Here is a 24,294-nt window from a genome sequence, read left to right as displayed (position 1 = left end):
TTGTTGCGTTTGGGAACCGTAGGTGACATGGGTGTTCACCAGCGGGACCTCGAGCAGCTAACTACACGTGGCGTGAGTGACACCGTGGAGCCCCCACGCAACAGACTTGGTAGTCACAGAGCATGAAGGAGGATTGAAACCATGGTGCTTACAAGGGCACCTGGGGGGCTCAGTCGGTTAAGCATGTGACTCGTCGTTTTGGCTCAGGTCGTCGAGTCCCGAGTGGGGCTCTGCACTGACCGCAGGGAGCCTGCTTGGGATTCTCTCTCTCTCTCTCTCTCTCTCTATCCCTCCCCCACTCGTGTTCTCTCTCTCTCTCTCTCTCACACACACACACACATACACACACACTCTCACAATAAATAAACTAAGAAAAAAAACATAGTGCTCCTGGTCAGTAAGTAGGATCAGAATGAAATATATAACAAGATGCTATTTACATAAATGAGAAATGTTTGCGGGAATGCCAGCTGGTGCAGCCACCCTGGAAAACAGCATGGAGGTTCCTCAAAAAGCTAAAAATAGAACTACCCTACGACCCAGCAATTGCACTGCTAGGCATTTATCCACGGGATACAGGTGTGCTGTTTCGGAGGGACACATGCACCCCATGTTTATACAGCACTATCGACAATAGCCAAAGTGTGGAAAGAGCCCAAAGGTCCATCGATGGATGAATGGATAAAGAAGATGTGGTACATATATGCAATGGAGTATTACTCGGCAATCAAAAAGAAGGAAATCTTGCCATTTGCAACTACGTGCATGGAACTGGAGGGTCTTAGGCTAAGCGAAATTAGTCAGAGAAAGACAAAAATCATCTGACTTCACTCATATGAGGACTTTAAGACACAGGACAGATGAACACAGGGAAGGGAAGCAAAAATAATATAAAAACAGGGAGAGGGGCAAAACAGAAGAGACTCAGAAATATGGAGAACAAACTGAGGGTTGCTGGAGGGGGTGTGTGGGGGGGAATGGGCTAAGTGGGGAGAGGCATGAGGGAATCTACTCCTGAAATCATTGCCGCACCATATGCTAACTACTTTGGATGTAAGTTTAAGAAAATAAAAAATAAAATAAAATAAATAATAAAATAGGATTTGTCAAAAAATAAAAATAAAAATAAAGAAATGTTTGCACAGAAAACAACTGATGTTTTGCAAAAGCACAAACACAAGTGAGCATGAAATGCATTGGAATGGCTGCCTTTTGAGGGAGGACAAAGGGAAATGGGTTGTGAATCCAAAAAAAGTTTTGTTTTCCTTTTTTTTTTTTTTTAAGTAAGCTCTATGCCCAACGGGGGGCTTGAACTCACAACCCTGAGATCAAGAGTCACATATTGTACCAACTGAGCCAGCCAGATGCCCCAAAAGAGAATAGCTTTTAAAATGAAAACAAGACGTATGGGGTGTCTGAGTGGCTCAGTGGGTTGAGCATCCAACTTGGGCTCAGGTCATGATCTCACAGTTCGTGAGTTCGAGCCCCGTGTCAGGCTCTGTGCTGACAGCTCGGAGCCTGGAGCCTGCTTCAGATCCTCTGTTCCCCTCTCTCTCTGCCCCTCCCCTGCTCGAACGCTCTCTCTCTCTCTCAAAAGTAAAGATAAACATTTCAAAATAAAATAAAAACAAGACATCAATCAACACAGATAATGCACCAAGAACTGTGTCATTAATTCAAACCTCTGCACCTCAGACCCTGATCTATAGACAAAATGCAGCGAAGGAGCGAACAGGGGAGACGGCATTGCTGAAGCTCGGGAATCCAGGTTGCCTTCCAGAAACTGGAAGCCAAATGGTCCTGTAAAGTAGGAACAGAAGGTAGTGTGTGTGTGTGTGTGTGTGTGTGTGTGTGTGTGTGTGTGTGTGTGGCGGGGGCGGGGGCGTCCTGGCTTTCTCCTGCCCCCTCCCACCTCCATCGCTTACCCATCACGGGCTGAACCCAGTCAGAAGGCAGTGGTCACAGGAGCTTTGGAAACAAAAGCCTGCAGGGATGAACTCCCCGTGGCAGAGGGCAGAGTTTGGGAAGGGCTACAGCTGTCTGTCAAGAAGCAACACACACACACACACACACACACACACACACACGCACGCACACACGCGCGCGTGTGCACTCCGATGTAAAGCCCCCCCCCCAATGTCATGTGTCTCTCCTCTCCTTCCATCTTCTATCAACAACCCCTTGCTCACCTTCCAGGCCACCTTTCTTTCTCCCCCCCCAGCTCTCCTGACTTCTCTCTTGTCTAGAAGGGTCGCTGAGAAGCATCGGAAACACAGCATCTGAATGAGAGCAGGAATGTGCCCTCGTAGAACAGAGCCCAGAAGCTCACCTGCTACACTGACTTTCCATCTGCCCCCAGTCTGCGCCCCCCTTTAACCCCTCTGTTCTAGGCACCTTGCTTGGCTTTTCCCCTCCTCCCCTTGTAGCATCCCCGAGTCCCCGGTTCCTCATTGGCCCTTCCCTGCTTCCATCAATGACTTCCGCTCCTTTCGGCTCCTAAAGGACTGGTACTCCTCAATGTTGACACTTTAGTTCTTCATCTACGCCCCCTTGGCCAGACAGGTGGAGCCAGTCCCCTGATAGTTCCCTCTTTTGTGCCGGCTCTCCAGCCTGTGCTCTTGGCCATAGGGTCAGACCTTCATTCATTTATCCATTCATTCATTCATTCATTCAACATGTACTGAGTGCCCGTCACTAAGGCTGGGTGCTGGGAGCACAGAGGGAAACAAGGTGAACTTCTATGCTCAAGGCTTAAGTACAGAGGGAAGAAAACAAATGACAATCTACTACGCTGGGGACACGAGGCTTTCTTTCTCTACCCCCGCCCCCCAGAGGAAGGCCAAGAAAGGTTTCAGAGAGGAGGTGGGCATTTTTTGAAGGGTGAACAGAAGTCTTCTGGTTTTCCAGATTGAGAGATTCGTACAGCAAAGGCACTCAGGAAAGAAATGACACCATGTGTTCTGGGTACAAGGAGTCAGGTATCGGGCCCCTGGGTGGCTCAGTGGGTTAAGCGTCCAATTTCGGCTCAGGTCATGATCTCCCGGTCTGTGAGTTCCAGCCCCGCTATGGGCTCTGCACTGACAATTCAGAGCCTGCTTGGGATTCTCTTTCTGCCTCTCTTTCTCTGCCCCTGCCCCACTTGTGCTCACTCTCTCAAAATAAATCAATAAGCTTAAAAACAACCACCACCACCAAGGGGTTAGGTATTGCCTAGAACACGAGGGAAAAGAAGGGAAGGTGAGGCAGAGATAAGAAAAGCAGGAGTTTTCACTCTGAAAGGGGGTTTGAATTTGACGTGGGGGCAACAAGGAACCAGAGAGTTTGGGGGCAGGAGTGATGAGGTTGAACTTTTTTGCCTTGAACGCCGTCCTCCGCGGCAGGGAAAGGAAGGAGCAGGAGGTTAATGGTGGTCTGGACCAAGGCGGCAGCAAGGCAGGTGGAGAAAATCTGATGAATGTGAATTTAGGAGGTCAGCGCACCAAGCTGGTAACGCACTGGATAAAGGCGGGAGGCGGGAAGGGGAGGAGGGGAAGGGGCAAGGGAGGAGGAAGCAAGCAGGACCTCCGGGATTCCCCCAGGAGTGACAGGGTGGCCAACGGGACCATCCACGGGGATGAAGAGGTCAGAAGGAAGAGCGGGTGTGGGCATGCTGATGATGCGAGCCGTCCGGCGCAGGCGGTAGCTGAATGCTGGGGTCCGGAGCTCCCGAAGGAGGCCTGGGCTGGATGTAACGAAGCCTTTCGGGGGCGGACCGGGGGGCCAGAGACGACTGTGCCCGGATCCGCTGCGGATCCTCGCTCGCCCCGCAGGTGGCGCTACAGCCACGCGCTTCGGGGACCCGAGGGCTGCGCCGCGCGTTCCGCTGAACGCGCGGCGCGCCAACACTAGGTCGCGCCCTCCTGGCTGGGGGTTCAGACCCGGAGCGGCCTCTGGAGAGCGTGTCCAAGTCGTCCACGCGGCCGGCACACTGGTGGCGGCTCGGGAACCTCAGGCTGGTGGCGTGACTGGTGTGACCAGCTGTCCCTCAGGCCGCCTCCAGGAGCCAGTGTGCCGAACGGGTGTAGGGGGAGGGCCAGATAGGTGCAGGGGTGCACGGAAGGAGGACCTCCAGGCCCACACACGCCACCCTCTAGGAGCGGAATTTCCTGTCTCCCCCCCCCCCACCCGGGCCGTCCCCGCGTGGTTAGCGCGTCTCGGACCCTTTAAGGCTCCATCTCCCTGCCCTCCCCCGCCCGGGACAGGCCGGGACACCCGGGACCTGACATTTGGCATCTCCCAACGTGGGAGCTAAAAATAGCCGCGGGGGGGGTTACTCCAGGCCATTGCTCCCCAGCCACCCCGCGCGCCACCTCGCGCGCGCTGCGTCGGGCCGCCAGACTTCTCTCCCGGGCCAGCCTACCTGCCGCATCCCCTCCTCCCGGACCCCGCGGTCCCAACCCTCGGCGAAGGGCACCCAAGTCGCCTCTACGGCCCCAACCCCGGCTGAGGGGCGGAGTCTCCGCACGCGGCGGGGCGGGGCCGCTGTGTCCTGGGACCGGGTCTCCAAACTTGCCCGCGGGAGGCGGGCGGGAACCCGCGGGGCGTGTCCCGTCGGGCACGTCGGGGAGGCGTGGTTTCGCCGGCCCCACCCGCTCCCCGGTGCCAAATTCTAAACACTAGGCTTAGGGAGGGGCGTGGCCTTCTGGGGTGTGCGGGCTCCTGGCCAATGGGTGCTGCGAAGGGCGTGGCCCGTGGGGGCTGCGGGGGCTCTTCGGGTCTCTCCCCCCAGCCCCGCTGCGCCAGATCCCGGGGAGCCCGGCCGCTCTCTGCATCCTTGGCTCGCGGCAGTGGGTCCCGCCAGGCTCGCCCTCCGCGCGGTCGCTCCGGGACGCCCGTCGCCCCGCGCCCTCGGCCCGCCAGGCCGGGACCGCCGACCCCCAGTTGCCTCCCCGTTAACTGCTCCTCCTGCGCCTCCGGTTCTTGAGACAAGATGCCGTCGGGTTTCCAACAGATCGGCTCCGAAGTAGGGTTCAGCATGCGGGGGCGGGACGGGGGCACAGGGCCCTCTTTACTCGGGCTGGGGTCGCCTTTGGGGTCAGCTAGGGGGCGGTCCCTGCGCAGGCGCAGGGGGGAGGGTGGGGGGTGGGGGGTGGGGGCCTGGCTATTTATACCCCTGCCGGGCAACCCGTGACTGTGGGATTCCAGTCCTTCCAAGAGGCTGAGTGGGTCTCGGGGACAGTTCGGGGACACGGGCCACCACTGGATTTCCCGAGTCCAGGGTTCGCTCCCTTCTCCAGTACGAGGCGCGCTGCGCCGGGATCGGGGACACCCTGCCCTCGATCCAGCTTGAGAAAGCAGATCCAGGCGAGCCGTGCCCTCCTGGAGCTGTCCGTCTGTCCCGGCTCTCTCGGGAAGTTTTTCGAGGACCGGAGGCTCTCCGTGGGCCCCCACCCCCACCCCTGGCCGTCCTCCAGGACGCTGAACTTTCCCTCAGCCCCACGGTTGGTGGAGGGGCTGAGGGGAGTGTCAGCCCCCCCCTCCCCCAGCTCAGGTTTCCGCCGAGAGACAGTCTGTACCGCCAGCGAGCGGCCACCACCGCCACCGCCCCCATCCCCTGGGCCTGGCTCCCCCAGACAGAAGCCGGGCACGGCCCCCCGCCCTTCGTCGGAGCCTGGAGGGGGAAGGGAGGCCGGGGCGGGGACAGAGAAGGCCACCCCAAGGGCCATATGCGGGGAGGAATGACCGCGATGTCCTTTTTGGAATTGTCTTTTGTTGAGCCTGTTGGGCGCCTCCGGGAGCCCGCTGAGGGAGCCCCCGGAGGGGGAGAGGAAAGAGGGCAGAGGCGGATGATAAGGCCCACTTCGCTTTATCAATCCAGCAGTGTCCGGAATACTGTTAACATTTGACTTTGACTTTCTGACTTTTACTGACAGGTAGGCAAAGCAGGCAACATCACCCCTACCCGCCCCCGCCCCCCAACCCAGTGGAAACCTAGGCTCGGGGTGGGGAAGGGACTCACCCAAGGTCACCCAAATTCCAACTCAAGTCTTAAGGCCAAGCCTGTCCCAAGGTCACAGAGGAATGGTGAGGCCCGAGGTCCTCAAACATTTCTCAGCTTGCTGGACCCAAAGATCCAGTTTTGGTGGTGGTGTTGTTTTTTTTTTTCTTTTTCATGGCTGATCACTGTTGGGTTCTTTCTACTCCTGTTTACACTGAGATCTTTGCTCCATTCCTAATATGGCCCAGTTTCCCTCACCCAACATGTTGGATAGAACCCAGCATCTTAAAGCTCCGGCTGGGCCCGGGCCCCTGGAGGATAGAAAGGAAGCATGATTCTGTGTGACCTGCCTCGTCTCTTCTTCTGCCTACCCAGGACGGGGAGCCCCCACGGCAGCGAGTAACTGGGACCCTGGTCCTCGCCGTGTTCTCTGCTGTGCTTGGCTCCCTCCAGTTTGGCTATAACATTGGGGTCATCAATGCCCCGCAGAAGGTGAGGGGTCTGTGGCTGGCAGAGTGTGGACTGTCTACACAAGGAGGGCAGGGGACAGCAAGGGACAGCAGAGGGAGACGTCTCTGCAGGCAGTCACTCTTACGCTGTCCCCCCAGGTGATTGAACAGAGCTACAATGAGACGTGGCTGGGGAGGCAGGGGCCGGAGGGACCCAGCTCCATCCCGCCAGGCACCCTCACCACCCTCTGGGCTCTGTCCGTGGCCATCTTTTCTGTGGGCGGCATGATCTCCTCTTTCCTCATTGGTGTCGTCTCTCAGTGGCTGGGAAGGTATGGGCCTGGAGGGCAGGGGTGAGGGACAGGACCAGGGGTCACAGCATGGCACCCTAACTTCCAGCCCCACTCTTTGCCCGTCAGGAAGAGGGCCATGCTGGTCAACAACATCCTGGCGGTGCTGGGGGGGCACCCTCATGGGCCTGGCCAATGCTGCTGCGTCCTACGAGATGCTCATTCTGGGACGGTTCCTCATTGGCGCCTACTCAGGTACCGACGGGCGCCACGGCCCTGCCCAGTGCCCGGCTATCTTGTCCGTTCACCATCACTGAACCTGCAGGGGGGAGTGGCCAGCTGCCCTCAGCCCTCTCTTCTTCCCTCTGCCCAGGGCTCACGTCGGGGCTGGTGCCCATGTACGTGGGGGAGATCGCCCCCCACTCACTTGCGGGGCGCCTTGGGGACGCTCAACCAACTGGCCATCGTCATTGGCATTCTGATCGCCCAGGTGACTGGGCCAGGCCTTATGAGTGGCTGGGGGGGGGTGGGGGGCTGGGGGGGGGGGCTCCGGGCTGAATGGCCTGTCCCATTGCCCACCCTCGTTCCTCAGGTGCTGGGCTTGGAGTCCATGCTGGGCACGGCCACCCTGTGGCCACTACTGCTGGGCATCACGGTGCTGCCTGCCCTCCTGCAGCTGGTCCTACTGCCCCTGTGCCCGGAAAGCCCCCGCTACCTCTACATCAGCCGGAACCTGGAGGGGCCGGCCAGAAAGAGTGAGCCTGTGCCCCACCTTGCTCGGCCCGCCCTCCCAGGCCCCCCCCCCCAGGTCCCCTCCCTGCCCTCCCTGGTCCCCTCCCCGCCCTCCCAGACCCCCTCCCCGCCCGCCCTCCCTCTCAGGCCCCACCCTCCTCGCCCCCAGGCCTGAAGCGCCTCACGGGCTGGGCTGACGTGTCTGGAGCGCTGGCTGAGCTGAAGGAGGAGAAGCGGAAGCTGGAGCGGGAGCGGCCGCTGTCCCTGCTCCAGCTCCTGGGCAGCCGCACCCACCGGCAGCCCCTGGCCATCGCTGTCGTGCTGCAGCTGAGTCAGCAGCTCTCGGGCATCAACGCTGTACGCGAGTCGCAGCCTCCGGGAAGGGCAGGGGTCGGGGCCCGGCCCAAGAGGAGGGGAGAAGAAGGGCGCAGGCTCCCTGTGTTCAAACTCGGGTCGGTCGGGCTTGGTGTGGCCACCAGGGGAGGGAGGGACACCCCTGCCATCCCCTTCTCTTCTCCCCCGCTCCTAGGTGTTCTACTATTCAACCAGCATCTTTGAGACAGCAGGGGTAGGACGGCCAGCCTACGCCACCATAGGGGCCGGCGTGGTCAACACGGTCTTCACCTTGGTCTCGGTAACTGTGGGCGCCCACCATCGCCTTCGTGTCCCCCACGAGCCCCCACCCGCCCAGTCCCTCCCGCTCCTGTGCCCGGAGGCCCCCTGCCAAGCCGTGACTCTTCCTCGCAGGTGTTCTTGGTAGAGCGCGCGGGGCGTCGGACCCTCCACCTCCTGGGCCTGGCGGGGATGTGTGGATGTGCCATCTTGATGACCATAGCTTTGCTGCTGCTGGTGAGGCCTGGGGAGGGGGAGGGAGCCAGCGGCCCAGCCCGAGGGCACCGCCCCGAGGAGCTCTGGGGCCAGCCTCGGGCCAGGACCATGGTCCGCGTTCCCCTATGTTCCTGCCCCTCTTCCTGCTCTGGGAGGAAGCTCGGGCAGAACCCTGGCAGCCAGGGAGGAGAGTCACTGTCTAGTTTTAGGAACAACAGTTCCTAAGGACGCAGTTTGAGAACCAAGAGAGAACCAACTAGCTTTTCTTTTTTCTTTCTTTTTTTTTTTTTTTTTTTTTGAGAGAGAGACGGGGAGAGAGCGCAAGCAGGGGAAGGGCAGAGCGAGAGGGAGAGAGAGAATCCCTGGCAGGTTCCACGCTGTCCGTGCAGAGCCCAATGCGGGGCTCGAACCCACAGAACCGTGAGATCACGACCTGGGTCGAAATCAAGAGTCAGACGCTTGACGGACTGAGCCACCCAGGCGCCCGGAGAAGCGACCACCTTGATAGCTGGGAACGTAGAACATTCTCTCTGCCCTGAACGGAGTAGCAGTTGGGCAGCCGGCTGGATGTCAGTGGTCAGAAATGCTCCAAGACCTGTTCTAGCTTAGGGTGGCAGGCTCTTCCGTGAGCTGCTGGGAGGGGTAGATGTCAGCTCTCTGCACTGAGAGCAAAGGAAGATCCAGAAAGACGGGACCTGAATTCCTTCCTCTCCTTGCCCGTCCCCCAGGAGCGGGTTCCAGCCATGAGCTACGTCTCCATCGTGGCCATCTTCGGCTTTGTGGCATTCTTTGAGATTGGCCCTGGGCCCATCCCCTGGTTCATCGTGGCTGAGCTGTTCAGCCAGGGCCCCCGCCCGGCGGCCATGGCCGTGGCTGGTTTCTCCAACTGGACGTGCAACTTCATCATCGGCATGGGTTTCCAGTACATAGCGGTAGGTGCCCTGCCCCCGTCCCGCCTCCTACCCGGTAGGCCAGGGTGGGGCAGGTCCCCGCCAGCCCCCTTGCTTCCTCCAGCCCCCCCGCCCATCCCCGACCCCAGGGTCGCTTTGGTGGACCACGTGGGCCCTGAAGACCACCTGCTCCACCAGAGTCGAAGGAGACGAGGGAGCTGAAGGGGTAACGACAGAAGGGCCTCCGAGCTGTGGTGTAACTGCAGAGTAACGCGCCCAGCTTCACGTCCACACTGCAGGTGGCTGGGGATCCAAGCTGAGCGGAAACGCTCTGGCCCTCACCGTGGTAAAGACGGCGAAAGATTCCGAGAGAGGCTGGGGAACGGAGAATCCTTTCCTCCCTCCATTCTCGTTCCTGGTCGTTGCCCCTGCCCCACGGAGGAACCACCTGCTGTGTGTGTAGCAACCCCCCCCCCCGCCCTCCCCTCCGTCAACACGTCTTCCTCCGCCTGTCCAGGAGGCGATGGGTCCATACGTCTTCCTTCTGTTCGCCGTCCTTCTGCTCTGCTTTTTCACCTTCACCTTCCTAAGAGTGCCTGAGACCCGAGGCCGGACATTTGACCAGATCTCTGCCGACTTCCGCCGGACGCCCTCTCTCTTAGAGCAGGAGGTGAAGCCCAGCACGGAACTGGAGTACTTGGGGCCGGACGATGAGAATGACTGAGGGGCCTGGCAGGGGCGGGAGGGCCGTGCTCTCGCCCACCCCCACCCCCACCCAGACCCCCTCCTTACCTGTGCACTTTAACCCTCTCTTCCCTGTTACTTCCAGGGCGGAGGAGCCCCTGCAGCCTGGGGGGGGGTCGGGAAGCTGGAGGGAAGGGCGGGTCTTGGCAACGCCTCAGTCCCCTCGTGTGACTCGTGGTTTATTGATGTGGTGTGATTAGGCTGTGGCCGTCAGGGTGGGCCGTTCTCCCGTCTCGCCCCCTCCTTCCTCCGTGGCCCACCCCACCCACCCCCCACCCTCAGTTCCAGAAGACGTGGCTCCCTTGCTAGAGAAGGGGGGCTGCAGGGAGGGGAGGCCCGGGGACTGCTTAGTGGGCAGACTGAAGCAGAGAGGACCGGAGCCGTGGCCCCTGCCACCTCGGACTCGCCCTCCTCCTCTGGCACTTGGCTCTGAGCTCTTGCCTCATAGACTCTGGGCCAGGCGGGTCCGGTTTCGACCCCTCCCAGAGGACGCCCCCTCCCAGGGCCTACGCTCCCCTCTCCTGGCAGGCTCAGCCCTCTGGGCCCAACCTTCTGGGGCAAGAGGGGAGCACGGGCCAACGCGCGGGGAGAGGGGGCCCCGCTCTGGTCTCTTCTCCCGTCCCGAAGGGTGTTGCACCCACAAGCTTTTGACCAACTAAGGGAAAGAGGAATTTGAAAGGCGGCCTGTAAACGGGGTGGGAGGAGCCTTTCGATATTTTTGTATATGTTTGGAAAAGGGGCAGGGAGAAGGAACCAAAGGTCTGTTGTACGACGTGTATGTAGGAGACGCAGACATAAAGTCGCCATCCCAGACGCGCGTCCTGTCGTGGGGGTGCCCGAGGACCGGCTGGCAGCGAGCACAGCCCCCCTTCCCCCGCCGTCTCTCTCACCCTGCCTTAGCTCGAGGCCAAAGAATCCTCCATAGGCAGCCATCCGCCCCCACTTCTGTTTCCAGTCATTGTTTTAAAAAACCCAAAACACACACCCGAGGTGGCGACACGGGGACTGAACCCGTGGCCCTGAGATCAAGAGTCACAGGCTCTACACTGAGCCTGCGGGGCGCCCCCAGTCATCGCTCTCATCGGCGGTAAACGAGCAGTAAGCTGGAGCCGAAAGTGCCAGAGCTGCTCTCAGGACTCTCCAGACCGTTCATCCCGCAGGAGACACGCCAGCCCCAGGTTACGGATGGGAAAGGGACTCTCATGGGCCAGAGACGCCAGGAGGAGGGCTCAAGGCCTGGCCCTGCCTCCCCTTCCACGGGGCCCTAGCAGGGATTCTCCACAGAAAAGAGGCAGAGACAAGACCACAGAAAAGCCTGTTTTCGTTTTTACTGGAGGCTCAGGTGGTACACGACGGTTCATAAAATGGCTTCAGAGGGACGGGCTGGAAGGGAGACGAAAAATAAACTGGGTGGGAAAGAAAACAACCAGGAGGAGGGAAGGGCCGGCTGGTTCCTTCTCAGCCTGATTCGGGGGAGGGCGGTGGGGCCTCTGAACAAGAAGGCTGGGTCCCTTCCCTCCACCCACGGTGGGAGGGAGAGAAAGCAAAAGGCGGTCGTTTTGCCCTCCTGAGTCTCAAGGAAAAGGGGAAAGCCGCCGTTTTGATGTCAGGAATTGGGGGAAGGGGGAGGGGGGTACTGGGGGGGGGCAGGGCAGTTGGAAAAACTGGCAGATAACCTGAGAGAGAGAAACGGATAAAGCGTGAGTGGGGACTCCTCAGGCACAGCGCCCCACCGCCCGGCGCCCGGGGCCACCGCTCACCAGATGTTAGCTCTACGTGTCCTTCGAGTGGGGGTCACTCCAGTATGGTGGTGGGGGGCTCCCCACTGTTGATGGGGGCTGAGGTCTAGAGAGAACAGGGGCGGTCAGCCCCCAACCCCAGCCTTCTCGCACCCTTTTTCTTTCCGCTCCTCCCCAGCTCGCACCCACGAGCGGCCGCAGTGGCTCAAGCAGCGCAAGAGAGGGGTCTGCAGGGGCTTGGGCTGGGGGGCACCTGGGCTGCGTGGCCTGGAGGATGGGGGGCCTTGCAGTCTGGGCTCTCTGGTTGAGGTGGGGGGCGGGGCTGGGTGAGCGGGAAGGGGAAGGGGGCGAGTGGGCCCCAGCCTCTTCTCTAACCTGCCCCCCACCCCCCAAGCGGCCCAGGTGCTCACCTCCGGGGCTGTGGGCTGCCTAGGTCCGGGCGGCGGCTGCTGCCGCCGTCGCTGGAAGTAGGGGCGGTTTCGTGGGCGCTGGGGCTCGGGCCGGGACCCGTCCACGGGGCCCTGGCTGGGCTTGGTCTCACCATCCCCACCTTCTGTGGTAGGCTGCTGGGGCGGCCTGGGGCGGAAAGGCCTGGGGAGAGGAGCAGGGGGGCCGTGGGGGGAGCAGGGACCCAATGTGTCCCACCTCCCTCCCTCCCTCCTGGGGCTCCCCCAGCAGAGGGGGACCGTGGTGCCTCCCCATCCGGCGCCCCCGCCCCAGGAGCCAGGCTTCCAACGCTCTCCCCCACCGGGACCCTTATCAGCCATCACGGAGCTGCCAGCCCCTCACCGCCAGCTCCAGATTCTCCTAGAACTTGGCCCTTCCCAATGCCGGACAGCAGAGGGAAGACAGCCCCAGAGAGGGACTCTCACCTTCGGTACCTAGGCCGGAATCTGGGTGGGGGGACCCGCTCGTCTCCCTGCTGTTGGTCCCCCTCCAATGGGGCTGTCTCTTTGGGCTCCACCCCATCGGTGCCCTAGGAACACACGAAGGCCTGGGGGAGCCTGGGGAACGAGGCCGCCCGGCGCCCGGCGTCGGCGGCCCTTCCCAGCCCTCCGGGGGTCTCTGTTCTCGCGGGCGCCCTTCCCGGGGTGGTAGCGGGTTCCACGTCCCCAGGCCCCCTCACCTCTATAGGCTGCTGCTGGTTGGGGGGCCGAGGGCCTCTCACAAAGCGCCGTCGGTAGAAGAAAGGGGGCGGGCGCCGCCGCCTGGGCCTCTGCCCGGAGTCCTCGGCGCGCTCCCCTTCGCTGCCTGGCTCCGTCCCGCCCGACGGGGCCTCGGCCACCATGGGCGGCGGGGCGGCCGGGCGCGGCCGGGGGATGAAGCGGCGGAACCGGCGTCGGTTGGGGGCGTAGCGGCTGCCCTTGACTGGCACGCCCCCCGGCCCAGTTACGTTCGCAGCTTCGGCGCCCTGGGGAGGGGGCGGGGAGCGCGCCGTGAGACCCTGGCCCAGCCACACGCGGTCCCGAACCTCCTTCCCCGCGTCCCGCTTCCCTCCGGCTCCTGCCTCCCCCGCGGAAGGAAAGAGCGGCTCCCGGACCCTCGGGGGTGGGGGCCGGACGACAGACGCCAGCAAGTGCTGGGTGCAGGACGGAGAAGCCCGGAGGTCACCGGGTGCGGGGCAGGGATGCGGTCTGGAGGCCCCGGGCTAACGGGCCCCGCCCCCCGCCGCCGCCCGAACCTTCTCTCCCTCCACGACATCGAACTCCACCGTCTCCCCGTCGCCCACGCTGCGCAGGAACTTCCTGGGGTTGTTTCTTTTAATGGCCGTCTGGGAGGGGAAAGGCCACGGGAAGGTGAGGGCAGCGGGCCCGCGGCCTCCCTCCCCCCTCCCCCCACCCCCGCCGGGTCCGCCACCCCATTTCTCGGTCTTCAGCACCTTCCTTCCTCGTGGCCGGGCCGCAGGGTGAGCGCCGAGGCAGGCCCAGCTTAGTGGGGGAGAAGCCGCGAACTAGGGCCTCCCGGCAGCCCGTGCCCTCAGCACCGCCCCAGGGCGCACTCCCTCCTCCCTTCGCCCCGCAGGGGTTTCCGAAAGGGAGGCCAGACACTAGAACTCAAGGCAGAACACACAGCGGAGGCGCCCGAAGTTGCAAAGTGGGTAAAACGCGCCGCGCCTCTCACCTGGGAGCTCCGGCCGCCTCGGCAGCGGTTCTCAAACTGGGGCCGCATCAGCATCACCTGGAGAGCTCGTTACAACAGGTGCGCGGGCTCCTCCCCGAGCCGGACTGATTGGGCACGTCTGGGGTGGGGCCCGAGAACCTGGCCGCCAGGTGATGCTGCTGCCGCGGGGCCCACACTTTGAGAACCAGCGCACCCCAGTATCGCTAGCCTGTGTCCTTTCCCTCTGAACACTGCCTAGGATTCCTTCTTGTGTCAACGCGTCCCGATGTAGGTAGTGAGCATGCCGTGACCAGAGGGCAACAAGTTGCTTCTCACAAAGACACCCTGACACAAGTGGGGCCCATGGTGGTTAACACAGGCACCTGAGGCGGGTGGAGGGGGACCATTTCCTGCGGGGCACGCTGTGCGAGGGGAAGGCAGGAGAAACGCTGTGTGCCGCTAAGGATTACGGCACGGGCCTTCCAGGAGAGGGTGGGTTCTCCCCCCACCCAAAGACGACCCAGCACTTACCTGGTGAACAAAGACATCCTCCTTGGTGTCATTCCTACAGAACAGGAGGGGTTGTTAGGGGGGGTGACCTTGGTGAGGCCTCCCGAGCTGCCTAGTCCTCAAAGCAGCAGGCCAGCATCCCCTGGCTTCTTGGGGGTACACAGGACCCATGGGGTGACAGGAGCTGGAAGCTCCAAAAACCTCCCTGAAAAGCATGGGCTTTGTAAGGGCGGGGGGGGGGGGTGCAAAGTCACCTTGAAGCAGCTGGGCCAGCTCTTACCTGCCGAGGATGCAACTCTCCACCCCAGGGGCACCATAGGACCTGGCAGGACTGGGTGTAACTGTCCCTGGCCAGCACCCCCTCTGTTCCAACCCCCATCCCGGCTGGAAAATCCCCGTGTCTTCCCTCCTACAGTCAAGGAGGAAGGTGGGGTGCGGGCGGAGAATATGTCTGAGAAGGGGACAACTTGTCAAGAGCCTGCTCTGAACATCCCCAAGACTTTATTCTCGCCCTCAGCCCAGAGGGGAACCCCAGGGTCAGGCCCCCACTCAACACACCCAGGGACCAAGGGTGAGAAACAAGATCATACTCGATCCTTCTCTCTGCCTGCTCGCCAGTTACCCCAGTTTAGCCTAGCATCCCACGGCGGGGAGGGGAGAACGCAAAGGTTTTCCTTCAGAACCTCCCGGGAGTCCTCAGTTTCCAGAATTAGGGAGGGATCCTTCCCTAGATCAAATGTTCTAGCTTTAAAGCACTGGGATCTGTACAAAGGTCAGCCTGCTAAGAGGGAACTGGGGCCTCCCAGGAGGGCTGGGCTGGGCAGGGTGCCCGGGCTGGGGAAGGGCCCGCTGGGGGAGACCTGGCTCTGCTCACAATCAGCCACCACAGTCGCTCCCAGCAGCCCAACCGAAGAGAAGCAGCAGCAGCCGCCTCTGTCTGCGGGGGCTGGCTTCCTGCCTCGGCCCCAGCCCCCAGCCGGCACCGGCCTCCGGCCCGGCCCGTCAGGTGGGGGATTCAAATGAGCCAGCAGCCCTTTCTAAGGGCCGTGAGTCAGGGGACCGTTCTGGGAAACGAGTGAGGACCCCAGCCCCGAGCCCCGAGGCACAGACAGCAGGTACATTCGGCCCCAGAGATGAAGCAAACCAAAGCACAAGGTGAGACAGACGAGCAGCGGGAGGCCCGGAGCCAGGTTGGCCAAGTTCCTAGATCATTAACTCTCTGCCGCCCTTGAAGATTCCGAGGAGGCTCCATCGCGCCCACGTTTGTGCTGTGGTTAAAGACTTTCAAGCAGCGTCAGCTGGACACTGCAACCACGTGCCTCGGCAGGGGGAGAGACGGGGCTGGGAAGGTGTCCAGCCCCACAGGCCAGTCTGGAAAACACCAGTCCCCCCACCCCCCCCCACCCCCACCTGGGGTTCTCAGATACCTGTTGATGAATCCGTAACCGTTCCGGACGTTGAACCATTTGACGGTGCCCAGGACCTGGATGGCTGCCAGGCAGAAGCGCAGTGGGGACAAGAAGATGGGGGGAAGAGAGAGAGTTGGACTCAGTTTGGAGGCACTCCAGATCCAACCCACCTCGCCATGACCTATGAAGCTCCACTTGAAGCCACCAGTTTCGCCCGGTGGCTTCGAGGCAATCCTGACCCGGTTCCCCCACATTGAAGCGCCCGTACAGCAGGGCTCAGGCTTTCATGACCCTTCTAACCCTAACCCTAACCCTCGTGAGCTACAAATCCGGGTCCTTCACCTAGAACTAGGTACTCACCAGGCCCACCAAGTTCTGCCCTAGGGGTTCCTAGCGCACCTGCTGCCCGGGCTGAGTCAACCAGGCCAAGTCTCCCGCCGCGGGGACGTGCCCCGGACCCTAGCTGGACCTACCCACCGCGCCCTTGCTGCCAGGGAGGCGCGGCAGGACTTCCCACCAGGGGAACACGCTTGGGTCAGCTGCCCCCAGCCCAGCTAGTCCTTTGAGCCTCCGGGGCCAGGCCCGCCTTCGGCTTTCTGGGTTCCGTGGGCTCCACGACACCCCTCCCCCAGCCCGTCGACACCCGCAGAGCCGCTCTGGCACGCGCCCCCCCCTCACCCAGCACCGGCTTGTCCGCCTGACTCCGGGCCGGGGGCGCGGGGGTCCCCGAGGCTGCCGTCGCCGGGTTGCCCGGGGTGCGGGGACCCTGCGCCGAGGGGGTCCCGGCAGCGGGGCCCGAGGCGGCTCCGACCCCGCCGCCTGCCCCGCCGCCTGCCTTCTGTGGCTCCCCCGCGGGCACCGGTACCACCACCGCCACCACCCCTGCCGCCGTCGCGGGCACCGTCGCCGCGGTCGCCACTGCTGCCGCCTCCGCCTCGCTCATCCCGCCGGGTCCAGTACCGGCCCCCGCCGCCGCCGCCGCCACCGCCACCGCCTCCTCCGCCGCCGCCACCGCCCCGGCCCCTCCCCCCGGCTCGCAAACCCGTCGCCCCGCTCAGTCCTCGCGCCCCGAGCCTCGCCCGCGCGCCGGCAGCGGGCCCCGGGACGAGGCCAATCGCAGCCCGCAGCCGCGGCGCGCGCCGGCCCCGCCTGCCGCCCCCGGGCCAATCCCAGCGGAGCAGCCCCCCGCCCCGGCCCGCACGCCGGCCACGCCTCCCGGGCTTCGCAAGGAGGCCGAGACCCGGGCTCGCCACCTCGTAAGTACACCTGGGCCCCGCCCCGAGGCCGTCACGTGACCTCCCCGCCCCAGCCCATTGGCCGACGGCCCCTTTCCCCTCCCCCTCCGCCCCTTTCCACCGGCCGCGGGAAATCAAACGGGCTGGTCGCGCCCCAACCGCCACCTGGCCTGTGCGCGCAGGGCGGGGCGGGGGGGCGCAGCTTCGGGGTTGCCCCTGACGACCCGGGTGCGCGGCCGGCAGCCTCCGCTCTGGCCGCGCGCCGCACCGCTCATCTCCGCCCTCGAGACGGCACGTGCCCGCACACCGCCACCTCCCGGCCCGGGGGATGCCCCGCACGCCCCGGGCCGGGGTCCCCGCCCGCCGAGCGAGCCTCCAGGCGCCGCGGAAGAACGACTCTCCCAGCTCGCAATTGCTCCCACTTTTATTTTTGAGGTGGGACGCACGGAGAGCGGAATGCACGACTCCGTTGTCCGCGCAGTCAGCGCCCTAAAGGAGAGAGCTCCCCCCGAGCCCTTTCCAGGCATCCCCAGCCTCCCCAAGGACCGTCGCCGCCGCGATGTCCGGGTCCCCGCAGCCTCCCCCGCCTTCCTTCTTTGCCTGCACCTGCGCTTGCCGCCACCTAGAACGCACCTCCGTGATTTGCAGGGCAACCTTTTCAAGTACCGCCTGACCTATCCCTCCTCACCATCACGTCATCCTTTCCTTTCCTCGGGGCGTTTTTGAAAATATGAGCGTACCTCGCCCTGTGCCCCCGCTGCGCTGGACGGAGCTGGTGGGCGTGCCTGACGCCTGCAGCACTGCCTGGCACAACGTGGACGCTCACTTGTTCCTTGAGTAATCGGATGGTCCCCGTTGCACAGATGGGAAGACTGAGGCCCCGGCGCGAAGCTTGCCCCGGGTTTCCCCGGAGCCCGGGTGCTCGGCCCGGAGCTGCGATCTCCCTCCCAGAGTAGTGCGGCTCCAGAGTCGCTCCTCCCGAGGGCCCCGCCCCCGCTGCCGGACCCGGGCAGCGCGTATTTTTAGCCGGGACGGTGCGCGTGGACCAGCCTTCGTGCCCCTACGCGCCGCGGGCCCCAAGCGCGCCTCTCCAGCCCCGGGGTCCGCGCCAGGCTCGGCGGCGGCTCTCCGGCGGCCGTCCTCCAATCCCGGTCCCGGCGCGCCCTCTGCCGGCCGCTCCCGGAGGCGCCGGCGCCGCCTTCCGCGCCGTCCTGTCACCTGCGGCTTACTCCGCCCGCCCCACCCCTCCGGCTCTGTCCGAGGCGACAGTTCTGCGTCCCCGCGCAGCCGGCACCGCGGATAGAAGAAGAGAAAAAAAGCGGGAGAACAATTAAATCAAGAGGCAAGGCCGCGAAGGATGCAGAAATGACCACTCTCCCTCGGACTGTTAAGGACCCGTGTACCTGTGTCCAGCCCCGAGATCGAGGCACGCAGAAGAGGGCAGGGCTGGAGCAAGGCGAGCAGGAGACCTCCCAGTGCCCCAGAGGAAGCACGCAGAAGGTACAGAGAGAGTGCAGGTGTGGCCTGGTTAAACCGTGACAGGAGAGGAAGCTCAGGAAAGATGAGCCCTGTTTGCGGTAAGAGTTTTTAAGAAAAGATGTCAGGAGACCCCTGGGTGAGGGCGCTGAGGGGCAGGCGCCTGGCGACCGGGAACGACGCTTACTCCTACGACAGTAACATCCTCCCTATCCCCACGGGCAGGAATTAGCTGCCACCGAGAGAAGCAGTTAATTTCCCTGTTGAGTTGAAGGGTCTGCACGGGTGATTTTCTGGGGATTTACAGACGTTTAGGGGCTTGAGGTAGCCAGGGCTCTGGGCACCCCGGCAAAAAGGGTCCTCCTTTGTCGCTCTCTCTCCGTTTGCCCCCGTCCACTTGAAGTTCACTGCCTCGCCCGTCTCGTTCTCGGGTGTAAAACCAAACAAAACGCGAAAACCAACGCCTCCTTCACTGTGGCCCTTTGCGGCTCCTGCAGAGAAGAAGATGTGCGGTGTGGAATGGAGACACCGTTTGAAAGATTTAAGAGCCGGTGTCAAATCCGCATGGTGACACACGTCTCCTCGCAGCCCAAACCAGAGCTTCCGCCCTCTCCCCTCTAACACCTGCTCGCTCGCGGTCTCTCTCTCTCTCTCTCTCTCTCTCTCCTCGGCCGCTCCAGAAAGTGCCCCAGACCCCGCGGCCTTCTCTTCGCCCGTCGACTCTTCCGCGGCCTTTGCCTCCCTCTTCCCCTCCTTCCAAGCTCTGCTAGGACTGCCAGATCCTTGACCTTTTCTCCGCCCTCTGCCTGTCTCCTTGTCCCATCTGCCGCATCGGATATTATTTACACGTCCTTCTTGAAACTTCCTCCTTGTCTTGTTGGGTTTTTTTGGTTTTGGGTTTTGTTTTTTTTTTTACCCGAGAGCAGTAAGAGTTGAGATTTTTTTTTTTTTAGCACCTAACTATGTGCGACACACTGTGCTAAGCAGCCTAGGTGACTTCGGTCATTAATTCCTCACGGCAACCCTGGGGAGGGTACTATTGTCATTATACCCACTCTTCAGATAAGGAGACTGAGGCAGAGTGGAGGTAAGCCAGCAGCCCAAGACCACACAGCTCTGGAACCGGCCAAGCGGGGGGTTCAGACGCAGAGCAGCCTGACTCCAGGACCTTTCTTCTGAGTCACCAGCCTCCTGCCACCGCGCTGGGACTACACTTTTCCACCTTCCTCCTCCCCTCTAGTACTTTCCACATGTCAGGCTCTTCCTTCCCAACCAAATGTCTCGAGAGGCCGCCTGCATCACGCAGGCTCTGCTCTTCCCCAGGCCCGGCGTTCGGGACCGGCGTTGACGTCGGTCGCACTACCTCGTTCGACGGACCCTTGCTTGCCCCCGTTCCTTCGCCTCCGTCCACGGGGCAGATGCCCACGGAGACCGTTTGGCTCTCAGATTTCTTCAGGGACTCCTCAGCCTCTCCCTCGCCCCTTCCTCAAGGTCAGAGCCCCCCAGTTCTTCTCTTCTTCTGACTCTGTGACCCCTCCCGTGGAGGCCCCTCCACCCCCACTGCTTCAAATATGACCTGTTAGGAGTCTAAGCATCTTAAGCATCGAGCTTGTGGCATTTCGTTAATGCCACCCCTAGGGAGGCAAAGACAACTCGAACCCAGTGACCCCCCCCAGCCCGTGCCTCCGGCCCGGACCACCTGAGCCCCAGACCCACGATCGCCAGCTGCCAGCGGGAAATCTCCAGGACCCCTGTCTGGGGAAAAGGCTCCACCATATCGGGGCGCAGAGATGTGAACCCCACCGCCCCCACCTGGTTCACACCGTCGGCATCTCTCACCCACATCAGCTCAGTGGCTTCCCCCCTACGTGGTTTCCTCGCCCTCAGAACTGCCCTCTCCAGTCCATTTTGCACAGTGGACCTCACAGCAGCTTAACCTGTCCCACCGCCGTCCCGCTGCCCTGCTTGATTTCCACCGTAGTATTTATTCGTACCTGACATTTGCTTGTTTGTAATTTGTAAGCTTGGGATCTTGTCTGTCTTGTCCACTGCTGTATTCTCAGTGCCTCAAACTGTACCCAACACATAGTAGGTGACCGGTAACTACTTGACTGGGTAAATGAAGGCAGCCAGAAACATCTTTTATTATTATTATTTTAAGTTTTTTTTAAATTTTTTTTAACGTTTATTTATTTTTGAGACAGAGAGAGACAGAGCATGAACGGGGGAGGGGCAGAGAGAGAGGGAGACGCAGAATCGGAAGCAGGCTCCAGGCTCCGAGCCGTCAGCACAGAGCCCGACGCGGGGCTCGAACTCAGGGACTGCGAGAGCGTGACCTGAGCTGAAGTCGGACGCTTAACCGACTGAGCCACCCAGGCGTCCCTTAAGTTTATTTTATTTTGAGAGAGAGAGCACGAGCAGGGAAGGGGCAGAGAGAGGAGGAGAGAGAGAACCCCAAGCTGGCTCTGCTCTGTCGGCACAGAGCCCGATGCGGGGCTCGAACCCACCAACCGGAAGATCGTGCGTGACCTGAGCGGAAGCCGAGAGGCAGACGCTTAACTGACTGAGCCACCCTGGCGCCCTCCGAAACATCTTTCTGAAATGCATTTTGGTTTTCGCGATGCTCAGGCACCTTCCACGTGCACATTGTCAATGGCCAGCACCTCATCCGCGGGGCACACGACACAAAGAGATTCCTTTCCTGGAAACGGGGAGGCCCCCCGGGCGTCCGTCGCCGGGCGCGTGCTGGGTAAAACGTGGTAGTTGTCCGCCCGGAGTGTCATGCAGCACTGAGAAGTGACCCCGGGACAGGCTCCGTGCTCTGTGACAACACGGACGGACCCTCACAACACGGCCCTTAGAGAAAAAAGAATAGGAAACCAAACGAGAAAGACCGCAGTCTCACTTACTTAAGAAAAACACAGCCCCACAAACAACAAGTCACATCTGGTCAGAATACGTAAAAACCAGAAGGGAGGGGCGCCTCGGTGGCTCAGTCGGTTGAGCGTCCGCCTCTCGATTTCGGCTCAGGTCATGATCTCCCGGTTCGCGGGACCGAGCCCCACATCAGGCTCTGCACTGACAGCGTGGAGCCTGCCTGGGATTCTCTCTCTCTCTCTCTCTCTCTCTCTCTCTCTCTCTCTCTCTCTCTGCTTCTCCCCTGCTTGCGCCCTCTCTCTCTTATAATAAACTTTAAAGAGATATACAACGGCACGATTCCCTACAGAAAGGCAGGGTAGAAGGGGGTGAGAGGTTAACAAAATAACCAAGCAAACTTACGAACGAATGAATGAAATACTCTATTCTGCCGTGACTTCTCATTAAAGGCTCACGGGTGACATTCAAACACCCACCACCATCCAGCCCTCTCTCTTCCTGTTGCCAATGAGTCTCTACTCACCCCGGCCCCTCACCCCCTCCTGACGGGTCCTCCCATTGTCTGAATGGGCCGATACAGCAGCCACTAGCGACCTGTGGCCATTTGAGTCCAGTTAAAATGAAATGAAATACGAAATCCACATTCGGCTCGGGGACAGGGACGGAACACGGCTGCGGAACACTTCTGTCGTCACGGAGAGTTCTAGCAGGCAACGCGGCTGCACGTGCTTCTCTGTACATCGCAGCTTCCGTGACGCTAAATCTGTCCCCAAAGCCCAGGGATTCCTGCCTTAATTTCACGGACACTTACGGACTACCTTCCTCCGGCCGCATAGCCAGGGAGGCAAGGGCACTAGCAGCTGTAACGGCGACCACTCTGCAAATCTCCTGAAGACGTCAGGTGGTTTACGGTCAAATGTGCCTCTTCATTTACGTCTTCCAAACAAACGTTTGTGGCGCACCTACTGTGTGCCAGGAGCTATAAAAAAATAAATAAAAGGTGCTGCGGATACAGTAGTGGATAAGACACGCGCGTTCCCTGCCCCCAGACAGCTCACGTTCTAGAAGGCCCCACGATGAAATAAGGAAATGGATGCACACGATAATTACAGATATGATAACAAGCCATGAAGGAAAGGCACAGACTGGTGTGATAGAGAGTAAGATGTGGGGGGGCGAATCTGGAATCAGGCCACCAGGCCCCCACCGCCAGGGGAGGTGTCACAGTCTATGCGCTGACCCGAAGCATGGGAAGAAGAGAGCCGAAGGAAAGGATGAGGGAAAGAGGGTTCCGGGCGCTTGAAGCCGCTAGTGCAAAGGCCCTGAGGCAGAAAAGCTTGAGCCCATTGGACGAAAAAGTTTAGTGGACAAAGAGGAGGGTGAGAAAGGCAAGGCCTGGGCAACCAAAGCTTTGGAAACTGGATTTTATTCCAGAAGTTATAGGAAGCGTTTGAGGGTTTTAAAAGGGGGAGTGAGTCATATGGCCTGATTTATTTATGTGTTTTTTAAATAGGGGCGCCTGGGTGGCTTAGTCGGTTAAGCATCTGACTCTTGATTTCGGCTAAGGCATGATCTCCCCGTTCGTGAGTTCGAGCCTCACGTCAGGCTCTGCGCTTACAGCGTGGAGCCTGCTTGGGAGTCTCTGTCTCCCTCTCTTCGTGCCTATCCCCTGCTTATGATCTCTCTCTCTCAAAAATGAACAAACGTTAATTTTTTTTAATAAAAAAATTGTATTTTTTAAAGATTTTATTTATTGTTTGCTTGTTTTTTATTTATTTTTGAGAGAGAAAGACACAGAAGGTGAGCGGGGGAGGGGCAAAGAGAGGGAGACAGAATCCAAAGCAGGGTCCAGGCTGTGAGCTGTCAGCACAGAGCCCGATGAGGGGCTCACACTCACCAACCATGAGATCATGACCTGAGCTGAAGTCCGACACTTAGCCGACTGAGCCCCCAGGTGGAGCCCCTGCTCCATCTGTTTTTAAAACATCGTCTGGCTCCCCTGTGGGACATAGAGCGGCCAGAGGCAGAGGTGATGGGGGTGCGGATTCGAGTGGCGTGGCGGCAGCGAGCGGGGAGGAACGGGGGCCGGTATGAGATACGTTTTGGCAACAGTGTCTGCAGGACTTGGTGAAAGGCTGGATGTGGGGGTGAGGGGAAAGGAATCAAGAAATCTGGGTTTTTCGCTTCCCCCCACTCCCACCGTGGGTGATGATGCTGATTTCACTGAGCAGTCCCGGGGAGGCGCAGACAGGCAGGGGCTTGGTTTGGGGCTTGTTGGAGACCCCGGCCAGGAGAGCAGGGGTTGGGTGGTTGGAGGAGAGTCGAGTCAGGCTGGGGACAATTCCGGCCAGAGGCATCCACCTGGGAATCTGCACACACACACACACACACACACACACACACACGCGCGGGCAGGGTCACGTGAGCTCTTTAGGAGGTAGAGGGTTCCTCTCTCTATTGTCATAGCTGAGGAAGCCGCCCTCAGTGAGTGACCCAGGAGCAGGGAAGACGTGACGCGGGCTGTGGGAGGTGCAGGGGGCCTGCACGCGCCCTGTAGGGAAGCGGTGGGCTGGGTAGGGCCCGAATCCAGGCGGGAACTTGTCCTCCACCGACCGAGCCGGCCCCTGAATGGTGATCTAAAGCCCTTCACTGGGCTCTTGGTTGAATCGAACGGTCCCAGAGGACTGACACCACTGATGGGGATGTAGGCCTTGCCGCCAGGCGCCAGGCTCCGGAAGGCACCGAGGTAGAGCAAACTCTGACATTACACCTCGGGCTGGGAGGCCAGGGGAGCCCTGTAGGGAAGCGGTGGGCTGGGTAGGGCCCGATGCGGAGCTCGAACCCACGAACCCTGAGCCGAAATCAAGAGTCAGATGCTCAAGCGACTGAGCCCCCCCAGGCGCCCCAAGAATCTGGCATTCTAGGCTGGGTCGCACATCCTGAACAGGAGAGGAGGCAGCCCGGGAAGGAGAAGGGATTCAGAACCCACCACATGCCAGATCCGTCTGTCGCAGTCCGGCAGGCTAGACGGCCACGCG

General features: G+C 61.1%; 2 protein-coding genes across 2 annotated transcripts; one reads left to right on the top strand and one right to left on the bottom strand.

The window, feature by feature from the left end:
- The first annotated feature begins 4,725 nt into the window (after window positions 1–4,725).
- SLC2A4 (solute carrier family 2 member 4) lies at window positions 4,726–10,723 on the top strand. Its single transcript, XM_053892829.1, is given in 13 exon segments — window positions 4,726–5,002; window positions 6,353–6,469; window positions 6,586–6,758; window positions 6,846–6,885; window positions 6,887–6,971; window positions 7,090–7,133; window positions 7,135–7,206; window positions 7,309–7,471; window positions 7,618–7,805; window positions 7,978–8,082; window positions 8,196–8,297; window positions 9,005–9,208; window positions 9,684–10,723. Coding segments are annotated over 13 exon segments (1,533 nt in total). The 5' UTR covers window positions 4,726–4,969; the 3' UTR covers window positions 9,891–10,723.
- Window positions 10,724–11,223: 500 nt separating this feature from the next.
- On the bottom strand, window positions 11,224–16,634 carry YBX2 (Y-box binding protein 2). The gene is made up of 9 exons (XM_053892816.1): window positions 16,347–16,634; window positions 15,687–15,750; window positions 14,281–14,314; window positions 13,331–13,420; window positions 12,776–13,060; window positions 12,522–12,625; window positions 12,060–12,240; window positions 11,671–11,755; window positions 11,224–11,586 (listed from the first exon to the last, which is right to left on the bottom strand). Exons 1-8 carry the CDS (start codon window positions 16,609–16,611, stop codon window positions 11,705–11,707), a joined length of 1,074 nt encoding a protein of 357 aa, XP_053748791.1. The 5' UTR covers window positions 16,612–16,634; the 3' UTR covers window positions 11,224–11,586; window positions 11,671–11,704.
- Window positions 16,635–24,294: the final 7,660 nt, after the last annotated feature.

Source organism: Panthera pardus, unplaced genomic scaffold (assembly GCF_024362965.1).
Source record: "Panthera pardus isolate Hobbes unplaced genomic scaffold, ASM2436296v1 HiC_scaffold_3, whole genome shotgun sequence".
NCBI lineage: Eukaryota > Metazoa > Chordata > Mammalia > Carnivora > Felidae > Panthera > Panthera pardus.
The sequence above is the reverse complement of the archived record's forward strand: the minus strand, read 5'-3'. Positions and strand labels throughout refer to the sequence as shown.

Coding starts and splice junctions, on each gene's coding strand:
- YBX2 (XM_053892816.1), bottom strand. CDS start 16,611: ATGAGCGAGGCGGAGGCGGCAGCAGTGGCGACCGCGGCGACGGTGCCC. Junction 15,751..16,346: donor GGCGGACAAGCCGGTGCTGG/GTGAGGGGGGGG, acceptor TCTGCCTGGCAG/CCATCCAGGTCCTGGGCACC. Junction 13,421..14,280: donor AGGATGTCTTTGTTCACCAG/GTAAGTGCTGGG, acceptor TTCCCCTCCCAG/ACGGCCATTAAAAGAAACAA.